Raw genomic sequence first — 13,215 nt, forward strand, 5'->3', positions numbered from 1 at the left:
TATCAACCAGTGCCACGCCGAATAACTCTTTGCATGAGGGTCAGGGGGGTTACAACGCGATACTGACTTACTAAGGCTCTTTCTCTTGAATGAATCATCCAGTTTCTCTAGACGTACACGAAAACTACCGATTACCGTACGACTCAGACAATTCCTTCGTGGTGCGTCCTTTCTTTAGTCTAGGCCCTCCAGTTAGGTTGAGATGTGGACGGTTAGATTCGGTTGTGACCAGGAGCGTATGGTGACCTATTGTGCAGCTTTATTTCCAGGCCAATACTTGCAAATAAAATCTCAACAATTTAAAAATGGAAATGATTTGAGCGTTTGTCGTCATCGGCCAGGAGGAGCCTTGCGGGGCAGGTCTGGCTGCCTTGGTGCCGGTCTTATTACATTCTACGCCACATTGGGCGACCTGCGCGCCGGATGGGGATGAAATGATGATGAAGACAACACATCACCCAATCCCTGAGCAGAGAAAATCTCTTAACCAGCCGGGAATCGAAGCTGGGCCCGTAGGACGGCAATCCGTCACGCTGACCACTTTTTTTTTTTAAAAAAAAATACCTCATTCTGTTCCCTTTGTTCGTTGCATCTGGTCGGGGTGGACGCCGTAATCCATTTAAGTTCGTTGTTGATCGATTAACTCAGTTTTTTTATTACAGAGGGCAGCTAAGACACTGACTGAACACGCTGAGCTGCCGTGCCGGCAATGACTCAGCTATCGGGGCGGACGTTTAATTTGAAAATGCAAACAGTCTGTAAGTTTATAAAAACCAACAAATCCAAATATCTTATTAGAGACGATCTTGAACAATATCTCCTAAATTTTAAAATTAACCACACTAGAGTAACAAAATTTAGTGGCGCCAGAAAGGATGTTAACAGAACACCACAAACTAAGGTACTTAAAAAAAATAGATCGAAACCAATTATAGCAGCACTGTGCGAATAACGGCTAGTATCTGTCACTCTATACAACCACCTTAGCAAAAAACAGAAGAGAAGCCGATTACACTGTCCAAGCCACGAACTGATCACATGCTCTCGACATGTCCTTCGATATGCATACGCACTGCACACCCATGTTGTCCCCTGCGTCCTTGCTAATTAATCGGTGCAAACCACGACAGACGTCCACTGCCAAGCTGCTGTTGCTCCCACCAGAAACAGACTGCTCTTTCTCAAATGCACGGCTCTCCATTCTCCAGTTCACAATTATTGCATTACTGGAGGAGCAGCAGAGCAGGTGGTTACGGCAAAAGTTTCGAATCATTTTTATCATTATCATGGGTTATTGACAGTGATACTAGAAGTTCAACTGCTCTTTTGCAATGATTTCATAGGAGACTGTTGAACTGGCAGGACGAGGTTTCTCCTTCCGTTTTCCTTAAGGCTACGAGGTGTAACACTTCTGACACCAAATGTAACTGGGTTTTCTCTTTTGATGCTAGTCAGTTGTCAGGATGAGCATTACTGCAAAGGGCATTTGATTCTAAAGCATTATTTCAGGGTGAAAATACTAAATAAATTAATATTTCTCACTTAACAACATGTGGGCAGGGTGGGTTTTTCCTTGGCCCGGGTATGAAGTAGAATGAAACAGCATTTTTGCATAAGATAACATTTATTGAAAGTTTTGTATAACTGTTTCCTTACTGGATGTTCTGGTTCGGAGAGCGGCAGCTGTGTCGTCTGCGAAGCCTTCTGCTGCGGCAGCAGTGGCGTGGTGTGTATCTCCTGTCGCCGTCTCGCCCAGTTGACTGGAGATGCGCATCGTGCTGTGGCCCGTGTAATTATTGAGAACGAAGTCGTGAATCGGATGGTGATACCTTGGATGTGGCGTCTCAGTGTTTCTCTTCTCTAAGCGGCCGCGTGTGTCAGTGTTGTACGTCGGCCAGCGGCTGTCAGATCTTCATCCCCGCTCACAGGTGACTGCTGATGTGAGGCCGTCTCCTTCCCGTCCTCACGAGTCACCCGGGTACGTAAAATTCAATCTAGAAATACCTTTTAACTTCTGTCTTCTGGCGCCGAGGCTGCTGCTTGCTATTACAGCGGCGGACTTGGTGCGTCTGTGTATGATGTAGTCTCTTCTTGAATGACGGTCTTTAGCACCGAAACTGACTGAAAACTACTGCTACTATTGTCGGGCCCAATGCGTCTTGCGTATTTATTCACTTCAGTTCGCTGGAGGTGGACGACTTCACGGTCATTGCCTCTGCTGTCACGTTATACAGCTTCTCGAAGAATCTTCTTAACGTCGGTCATTGGATCTTGGAATGTAGGCGAGGGCCTTTGATCACATGTGACAATTGAGGAACACGTGAGCCAGTCGGGCGATGCCCTGACGGCTGAATCGACAGCTTCCGCTTATGTGGGGAGGGCGATGGCCTCTTCTGTCGCGTTGAAAAGCTTCTCGAAGAATCTACTTGACGTGAGTCGGTCGGGCGATGCCCTGACGGCTGAATCGACAGCTTCCGCTTATGAGGGGAGGGCGATGGCTTGCAAGCGCCGGCCGTTGCCACTGCTGCTATTTCCGCTGTTTCCCAGTGTGTAATTTTTCTAAACTAAACAAAGTTTTTCATTTATCTTAAGTACCACTCAACAGAGGGCTCTTTGGACGGCCTGTATGGTCTGACACATCTTGAATAATCACGCCAACTACACTCGAGCTTTGTCTGCTGATAGTTGCAGAGATTATACAAGGGCGCGCTTCGCACAGACTAACACAGGCACTCGCTCGCAACAGAACACCGGCGTTTTCGGTTGGGGGTCGTCACGTGCTGGGGGTAACCGGGCGGTCGGCTTTCGGAGCGCCTGCGAAGCCCAATAGTTGCCTAGTCCGCAGACAATGGCAGCGGCGCACGTAAAGGACAAAGGCTGCCGCCGCCACGTTAATGTTGTCGTTGGCACCCGGCTGGGCGCGCCGTGTTGGCAGAAGGCGGCAGGACGGGTCGCGGCAAACACGGGCCGCGCCGCTCGCCGCTGGCCGGTCCGCCGCTGCGCCAGCCGCCGCCCGGCCCACTGATTCATTATTCACTCGGTGCGCGCCCGCGGCTGTTTGTTCTGAGCGCACCCCGTATGACCGCTGCCACCTGAAACGGCGCACAGCAAAGCCGCCGAATTTTTATCTAGTGGGCAGCGGAGAACGCTGATGTTAAATCGTGTGTTTTATATCTGAGGTTTGCTTGTCTCTGGGGGTTTGCTCTGCACCGAGCATTAATCTGTTTGCGGAATCATAATCCTGCGTACCTTTAAGCATCGCTACACACCCATCATCAACAATACACCCGTTTTCTCCATAGAATAAACACATACGGAGTCCTACATATTGTCGACACCTGTAACAGTCCACAAAGAATGAGTAACATAATAAAGGCGTCAGACATTACTGGCTGGGAGACCACATAGATGTCAATTGCCTTACCTCGAATATAAGTCATATCACTAAAGGTGTGGTAAGCTACATCAAGTGCTCCTTTACCTTTATGGCAGTGTTGGGGAGAGAGGACTGGGTGCCTATTCTGTATTTTTCCGTCATTGTGCCGATCGCTTCGGTACTCAAGATCACCGAACGGTGTAGCACTCGAATTAGAGTTCCTGCATTATTCAGTATGCAGTTCGGTAGCGATACCGTTCGGGTCTAGATCACCGAAGCGCTGTTGTCAGTTTGTGTCGCGCAAGCCGATCAAAAGCAAGCGGCCGCAGATCCGCACATGTGCACTGCAACGCGCACAAAGCGGCTTGCAGACGACACACGTACGCTATTTTTCCAAGTACCGAAAAAATTGCGTTTACGTTGCCATAACGTATGACGCCGCATTCCATCGAGCTGACGTGCCCGCCTTCATAGCCCTTGCCTCCTCCTTAACAGTATGTGGTGCAGTATATCAATTTCCATGATTATCAGCTGAAATGCATAAATTTTTTTACAGTTTCTCTGACAGCATGTTTCCATGCACGCATAATAACGACGGCGTATTTGACTGTATTCTGCAGATTGTCGTAAATGCCGCATTTTGTCATCTTATTCTCATTCACACTGACATCCTATTTTGGATTTAACGTTTCGGAAAATGAGTTGGGAATGGTGTGAAGTACCACATTTTACTAATACATATATAAAAACACCCGAAAAATTAATTCTGAAAGTTTCAAAGAATAAGAAGATAAACAGTACGTGGTTATGACTCGCTCCTAGAGATCCAAATGATTAAGTAGCCCACTTCCCTATATGATACGTCAACGATTTGGGTCTTAAACACAAAACTGAAAAAGAAAAACGCATTTTCGAGAGCTCCTGCAGTTCGTCGAAGTTTATAATATGCATCTAATGAATGAAAATGTTTCGTATGTGGTGCTACACTCTAAATAAATCACGGCCGAGATCTTTCATCTCTGTTTAGTGTGGTTGAGGATTCGATCGCAGATATATAGTTGTGACAAGCAAGATTGTGAAGATGACTCCTGCTAGTCACATTCCCAGTAATTTAAGGTGTCCTCTTAGATTGCTGTCTAACCGCGTACTCGGAAATCGCTACATATTCGTAAAAAATGGTGAATTGTTTCTGACATAAGAAAAATATAAAGGTCACTGTCGGTTGTTTCACTAACAGCAATTTCGTCTCCAACAATATTTCGTACTTTAAACACACAGTAATCACGAAATCATTACTGAGGAAGTGCGCTCTTACATGTAAGTAATAACGAATATTTGCAGAAAACTCTTAACTTACGCGAATAACAATGTCTCAGAACGTGTTGGATATATGAAAAGGAAAAAAAAAAGTTTGCGTCCACTCATGCGCGAACCCGTGGCCATTCGTATTGCATTGCCGCGCGCCAACTACTTTTTTTTTTATTCCACAAAAACAGTAACAAAAATGGCTACAATGAAATGACATAAACAAGGTAACAGATAATTGCAGTCATAAATTACAGTATTCAAAGAATGAGGAATCATATTCAGTCTTTAGCAGGAGCACAAATTTAACACTTCACTGTGACCTTCAACTGGTGGCATTGGCCACGCCAAACAACACATACACAGTGCTCAATTCTTGTAGTATTGTGTAGAGGACCGTAGGCTGACTTCGTTGTCGAACGGCGCTGCGTAAGTCATAAATGCGTGATAGTTTGGAAAGTTTCCAATATCAGGCTTCACATAATTGCTCTCCATTTTTACTTGAAAGTCGTAAACGCGTTCGATAATTAGAAACTAACCCATTTGCGGGAAAAAGCACACAAAGGCACTAGTAACGTCAGTTCCCACTCATGTAAAATACGTCAGCAGAGCCGATATCTTTATATTTAATGATCTTTAAACTCTTATTTGCATAAAAATAACACGTATTTTGAGAGAATATTGACCGAAAACTTTTTTTTATGTAATCATTCACTGTAACAACCTAACCTAACCATATTTCTAACAAAGGAAAATAGTCAATTATGAACTCACTTTCCAACCAGATGCGTTCTCTGGTGAATCTATAGTAAAACAATCACTAAATCCAAAGTTAAAACCGATAAATATGTTTAAAATAACAAATTATAGGTGTACATAAACCACAGCTCACCGATCGACAGGGCCAGACCGAAATCCAAAACCTCTGGGTACAATTGTAAAATCGGTGGGAGGACCGTTAGGTAAGAAGTCGCAGAAGATTAGCGAATAGGATATTTCGATAAACAATCGAAAATGACGTCACTACCGAGACTAACCTACTACACCGGTCGGTATGAACGATACAGAATAGGGCCCATGGACTGAGGTCAATGGACACCAGACCTTGTACCAATGTGCTGAGTTAAATATCAAACGCCTCCGCAGTGTCTCCTGGCGAGAGGACGTGTGACGCGGTTGACAGTGATTGGTCCGTCGGATGGGGACGTTTTGCTCGACGGACCCTTTTTGCTTTTCGGGAAGGGTAAGATATATGTCAGCACCGGGTTTACCCTCTCTCTTCTCTCATCATTATCATCATACAACAGAAACTACAAACACATGCATTACATTCACTTACAGCTATCAGATTTACTCAAAAACACTACCCTAATACTTTATGGGGGAAAGGTACCATTCAGCACGAACGACAGAAAAACGTTTCCAGTTAGGCGGCTGAAACTATACTTGTATTGTATGTTAATCGGGCACCTATAAATGACGGAGAGGCTCCGTCCCCGCCGCAGTCGCAGTGGTCCACAACCCCACGATGACTACCGCAGTCCACGTAACCCCTCCGCCACCCCACACCGAACTCAGGGTTATTGTGCGGTCCGCCCCCCCCCACCCCCCCACCCCAAGGGAGCGTCTCACACCAGACGAGTGTAACCCCATGTTTGCGTGGTAGAGTAATGGTGGTGTACGCGTACGTGGAGAACTTGTTTCCGCAGCAATCGCCGACATACTGTAACTGAGGCGGAATATGGGGAACCAGCCCGCATTCGCCGAGAAAGATGGAAAACCGCCTAAAAACCATCCACAGACTGGCCGGTTCACCGGACCTCGACATAAATCCGCCGGGCGAATTCGTGCCGGGGACCAGGTTCTCCTTCCCGCCCGGAAAGCCGTGCGTTAGCCCGCACGGCCAACCGGGCGGGCAGCGAAACTATACTTACTCGTCTCCCTACGATTTCAATTTTTTATTAAAGTAAAAGCATGCACATTGACGGCTCTCAGTCTCGAATGGAATGATGATGTCACCGCCGTTGTTCGACATCAGCGTACGAACAGACTCACAGACGGCACGTGACCGCAAGCAGTGTGGAGGCAAGTAAAGTTGGTCACTGCACTGGGGCCGCCGTAGCTCCACATCCGCCGGCCGTTGTGGCCGAGCGGTTCTAGGTGCTTCAGTCCGGAACCGAGCTGCTGCTACGGCCGCAGGTTCGAATCCTCGGCCATGGATGTGTGTGATGTTCTTAGGTTAGATAGGTTTAAGTAGTTCTAAGTTCTAGGGGACTGATGACCTCAGATGTTAAGTACCATTGTGCTCGGATCCATTTGAATCATTTAGCTCCACATCCTTGCCAGTATCTTCCAGAACCTCACCGATTCTCTTCCTGCACATTCCCTGCTGTCCGCGCTGCAAAATGCGGTTATTCAGGCTTTTGACAGGTGACCACATTAATGAGACTTCCAATGTATCTCTTAAGCGTACCTCTTCAGACAGGATAGGAGACCACTGCGAGACATTTTTGTCTCTTATTTGAATTTGGTTGAGACTGGGAGGGGAAGGAATAGAATGAAACGAAGAGCCGCCATATAGCCTGGTCCTTTGGATTAGCAAAATAAAGGGCGCCAAACTTCACCAAACGACGAATCACTACAGTGACATGCCTCTAAATAGGGCAACAAAAATAATAGTCAAACCGTTGGGGATTATATTCTGTCGAGGTGGATAAGACATTCAGACAATTTCACAGACGAAGCAGGGCAGTTGGTCAGGAGCAGCTATTAGTCGGAAACTTGCTTTCATATTTATAACGTACCATAGAAACTGTGAGGTTTGCTGGCCCAAGCGAAGTCTGCAGGAGTGGGAAACATCAGATCTCAATGAACCCAGTGGTCTGCCGTTGAGGACGAGGCTACGACCAAATCAAAGGAAGTGATTAAATAAAAATGACAAAAGACAGTAGAGGAGGGATGTAGTTATGTTCTCACATGGTGAAATTACCAGAAACTATATTGAGTATTGGTAGAATAAATCTGATTTCAGATCATCTCCTTATTCTAAGATGTTTCCCAGTGGTGGTCTTGCAGCTGCCCACAGTCTCACTCCAAAGCCTGTTGTTCTGATATCGACAACCGTGTTTCAACTCCTCATTACATTCTCGAGAGATCAGCAATTTAATCCTGGACACTGACGCAAAATATGATGATCTGGAACTTTAGTATTCCCCACTGCCCCCTTTTCCAGTAAAATAATGACGCTGACAAGTTTTTCCACCATAACAGTGTGAACTGACTAACCCTGAATGGATCGCCACCGGACGAACGAACGTCAACAGCCGCGGCTACAGATACGAGTAGCTAAATGACGATTCACCTTTAATAAGGCATTCGCAAATGACTTATCTTTAAAATAATTGAAAAGCACAATCGCTTCAATATCTTTTATCGTTTACAAGATGACTGGCTTCTGCACTCTCAAGGTGCCATCATCAGATCCGATGATGGCACCTTCAGAGTCCTGAAACCGGTCATCTAGTAAACGATATTGAAGCGATCGTGGCTTTTCAATTATTTTAAAAACAGATGGATTGCCCACGACACACCATGTGTTCACTGAAAAATGACTAATCTTTACTGGCGGCCACAAGAGTAACGGCGATTTCTGCAAATGATGAAAAGGATCACAATGTTCACTAGGCGGCTTCAGGTCTTGCAACTATATGTTTACGACTGAATTAAAAGTAAGAAAGAACCCGCTGCTGCCTTTATTACCGTAATGACACATTTACTTGCATGATAAGTAATACATGCAGATTGTGACGCAGACCGATGCTAGACTGTCCTCGTGGCTCATCCGTCTGCTGCTGCCGCATTTTATTAATCGCTGCAAGCAATATGAAGAAACAAAGAATGTTCGAATGTGTGGGAATTCCTAAGGGGCCAAACTACTGACGTCATCGGTCCCTAGACTTACACACTACTTAAACTCACTTAAAATAATTTACGGTAAGAGCAACACACACACCCACGCCCGAGGGACGACTCGAAGCTCCGGTGGGAGTGGCCGCGCAATCTATGACATGGCGCCTCTAAACCCGCTGCCACTCCGCGTGGCCACAAAACAGGCTGTATCGAGTAGGTTATAGTAAGTAGTTCCCATGCCCCTGAGAGGATTCATGTAGCAAAACGAACAACAGACCTGACCTACTTTTTAAAAAATGTGTCTAGACCCTATCAGGTCTGACCAAAGGGACCAGTAGGTACAGCCTGCACTATTTGTTATTTTTTTTTAGCGTACTTTTCCTAGTCGATATTGGGCTATTGAAATCGCTAGTGTTGAAAATCTATGTATTTTCGACTAGAGGGCAGTAGAAACAAGACATTTGTACCTCTAACTGTACCTCATGATCTTGCACGTAGCTCGTAGTAGAATTCTTTGCAACTTCTCAGTTTAAACTTATTTTTAAGAACATTTCATTCCTTGAAGGAGGGGGTTGGAGAGCTGGGAGAGGTTTTTGGGTCAGAAATTATATTCATTTCACAATTGTCTTCGCAATCGTGATCTCTTTTGTTAAAATAATTAAACAGATATCGTCTGGATCATTGATGGCTACCGGCTTCAACCTGTGTTTCGCTGCAGACTACGACTGGTAACTTTGCTCTACTGTTGACAAAAACTGCACTTTGCAGCAGCAGACCTTAAGATGATCTATAATGCAGACTGATACTGGTAGTCGGTAATAAAAAGTTTGAGAGGTGGCATGAGCCCCCTCTCATATTTCTATCTTACGATTTTCCTCTCTAATTGCATGCAGTGAAAAGTCGCTATTCCTTCACACGCGGACTTCTCACGCAGCATCTCTCGTCACCCGGGTGGTCCGGTGACAGGCGGGCTCCGCTGATCTGGAAAGGGTTAAGCCGACGGGTGTGAGGAAGTCGAGTGAATGCTTTGCAGACGCCGACATTGTCAAAAGACACGCCCGGAGGGGTCTGAAGTAGCGGCTGGGCTAGAGGTTCCGTTACTTCGCAGAATCTTAGCGAAAACACTTTCTGGCGGGCTACCAGCGAAGCGTGGGAATGACTTGTGTACCCAGGCAGTTGTGGCGGGAAAATTCCCGCGCTTTCTGCAAAATAGTAACTGTGATTGGCTTGCTCAGGGCATAGCTCCGTGACGTAGCAAAATCAGCGCAGAAATTGGCGCCAAGAATCTCCATTGGTGGAATGGTAGTGCTCTGGCAATGGAGTGGAATTTTCCGCCGGTTTTGGAGTTGCTGATTGGAACGTTTAACCACGGCCACTGTCATGGGGGCGGGAATGTTGTGTGTTCGGCCTGTACGGGTGTTCTAGGTAGTCGGCTCTCGCCTTTCGGTTGAGGACGTCGAAGCAACCAGCCATCGCCTCCGGTACGTCAGGTTGTGTTCTGGCAGTTAAGAAGATAGTTTGGTAATGTATGTCCGCAGCACCGGCAGATAGCGATTTTCCTAGGTGATAATCAGAGCTCAGCAGAGCGCTCCTGTTAGTCTTTTTCTAACTTTGTTCTGTCTTGAGTAGCAGCAATTAATGTTGGGTTAGCTGTGTGTCTCTCTTAAGATTTGAGTGGCAAGGAATTGGATCCACATACCACTTCGTCATAATCCTCACAATCTAGTTTAGGGACAACTTCACATTCACAGCGTTTCTTTGAGTATCCAATTTGATGTATTGTAAATGTTTCATGTGTTTTTGTTTATTATTTTGTGGTTAGTCTTAATAAATCATATTGTCATTTTGGACAGAACTTTCATACTGTTAATCGGTAGAGCAACCCTATCATTCCTCACTATGTTAATGAAACCTTCGTTTATTTAACTTATTTATCAAATTAAATTATTGCAGGTGCCAAACTTTCTTCTACTCCACTGGCAGGGTTGATTAGAGTCAGTTCGTGTATTTTTTTTAATCCTTGTGCCACAGCAAAAATCTGAGTTAGAATAGGGGGGGCTTAGAGCATCATTTACATATGTAGATTCTAGAAAAATTTAGTGTTAAATACACTGCTAGCCCCGGCACCTCGCAAGTTCTCATCCAGACTACTTTTTTTTTATTATAAGGTTCTTTTTTTAAGGATTTCCTTACTTCTGAGAGCGCGCTAGGTGACGCAGAGGGTAGCACACATTGGAATTCCAGTACGCAGAACACCCTTCCTGATTTAGTCCCATGATTGCCCTGAATCTCTTACTGCAAATATCGGTTTGTTTCAAAGCGCGGGACAGAATTCCTTCCATTACCCTCATCTGAACTTGCTCTCCGTCTCCTCTTCTCTGACGGAATGATAAACTGTGACCTCTGTAGTGCCTACATACTGTAGTGAATGCTGAAGATCCTTATACAGTGTGTGACTGATGTTGAACCACACAAAAGGGATAGCTTAGTCTATCGTTGTGTAGGTGGGGAATCCTTTTAATATGACCAAATCCTTGAACACCTCAGATATGACGTCAATTTTTACTTACGCACAGGTGATTAAGAGTCTGGCTACTTAACGCAGGCCAAGTGTGATGTAGTGCTTTCATTAAAAAAAATACCATTCGAAAAGGAATTCTTCAGAAGACCATTTCCCCCGCTGGACATTGCGTGAAAGACGTATGTTTTGTTGCTGTCAAGTCCTGCGTGCTGTTCACATGATCACTGTACGAATCTCAGGTAGAGGTACCCGGCTGGAGGGATGTCAGGTTAATTTGAATCGGACGGTAGCAATGAGACGACGGAAGAGATGGATATGATAGGATTGCGCGTCAAGAATAAAGAAAATTAACATTTGGGGAAGTGTATCGACTGTGCATGAAAGACTTAAAAATTAAGTAAAATAATGAAACAAGAACAGAAGTTATTTCAATGTTCCGTGAAGTATCTGACATGACTGACCAAGGTTGTGCAATTAACACTAAGTCTGTACATTAACAGTCGTTCATTGTAATGTCATATTCAGGTTAGGTTTGATTTGACGATGAAGCCTGGTATCCTGTGAAAAAAATTACTTAATATCGCAATGCAATTTCAACATACTATATTTTGCGACATATGGATTCAGGCGATGGTAGGTTCCTAGTTGCACGTGGCCGCTATTTTCGACACAGACAAAAAGTCGAATTTTGCTAGGAACATTTCGGCTGTCAACAACGAGCACTTTTTGAGTATCATTTTCCATAACCGATCTCAAATCTCTTTCAGTAAGTGAGTTTTGAGATTTGTACACCTATTAGCTACTCGCAAAATGTAAATAACCACTATAATCCACAAAAGGGGAAAAATCGCCACTGGCAGCGGGTTGCACAGAACGTCGGATGAGGAACTGTCGGACATTTATCCACGGAGAATCGTTAGCACGCAATCAGATATCCATATAATTTGTTTTTCAGTCACTTCTCTCGCCAGCTATAAATGTGTTGTGTAGTCGACAAAACAAAACTCTTGGCATGTCTTGATAAGTTCGGGTACCATAGTTTGTGCACAGCTCATACCAGTGATCATGCAACACGCACTGGAATGGGAACAGCACTTGGCACTGAATTTGTTCCCTTATTATGGTAAAGATTTTACTTATAGACCTTTTTGATGTCCTGTAATTACGTAAATTACCTCATACGCTTTATATACATCACAGCACTTACTTTTTTCCGTATGTAACACTGAGATGCTTCTTTCTCAAATACAAAATAAGTGCAGTTTTGTGTAATTAGGTGGTACCTCCGTGGCAGCAGTGTCCGCGACCCACGATAAGGTACACTTTTTTTTTACATTGCATTGTATGATGTGCTATAAACCATAAGCTGAACATAACCAATTAATGCCAAACATGGTAACACCCTGCACCTCAGATGGGTATATGGCAAAGAGCCATACCTAAGCATAAGCAGAGGACGCGAGATAGCGCCATGGCAATCCTCCGTATGATGGTTACAGTGTGTATGAAGCGGTGGCTAGGTGCGGCATTCATCGCTGTCCCCAGAAATGTATAAAGCGGTGATGCGAGACAGGGGTAGCTGACCGGTTTCGATGGTCTACATCTACATCTACATCTACATCTACATTGATACTCCGCAAGCCACCCAACGGTGTGTGGCGGAGGGCACTTTACGTGCCACTGTCATTACCTCCCTTTCCTGTTCAAGTCGCGTATGGTTCGCGGGAAGAACGACTGTCTGAAAGCCTCCGTGCGCGCTCTAATCTCTCTAATTTTACATTCGTGATCTCCTCGGGAAGTATAAGTAGGGGGAAGCAATATATTCAATACCTCATCCAGAAACGCACCCTCTCGAAACCTGGCGAGCAAGCTACACCGCGATGCAGAGCGCCTCTCTTGCAGAGTCTGCCACTTGAGTTTATTAAACATCTCCGTAACGCTATCACGGTTACCAAATAACCCAGTGACGAAACGCGCCGCTCTTCTTTGGATCTTCTCTATCTCCTCCGTCAACCCGACCTGGTACGGATCCCACACTGATGAGCAATACTCAAGTATAGGTCGAACGAGTGTTTTGTAAGCCACCTCCTTTGTTGATGGACTA

General features: G+C 45.1%; 1 protein-coding gene across 1 annotated transcript in view; it reads left to right on the forward strand.

The window, feature by feature from the left end:
• LOC124619950 (shootin-1-like) overlaps positions 1-13,215 on the forward strand; it is a 115,699-nt gene that overhangs the window by 76,220 nt on the left and 26,264 nt on the right. The window contains exon 2 of the mRNA XM_047146613.1: positions 2,936-3,076. Coding sequence (XP_047002569.1) covers positions 2,936-3,076 — 141 coding nt within the window. The remainder of the gene's footprint in view (positions 1-2,935; positions 3,077-13,215) is intronic.

This window comes from Schistocerca americana, chromosome 6 (genome assembly GCF_021461395.2).
Source record: "Schistocerca americana isolate TAMUIC-IGC-003095 chromosome 6, iqSchAmer2.1, whole genome shotgun sequence".
In the NCBI taxonomy this organism is placed as follows: domain Eukaryota; kingdom Metazoa; phylum Arthropoda; class Insecta; order Orthoptera; family Acrididae; genus Schistocerca; species Schistocerca americana.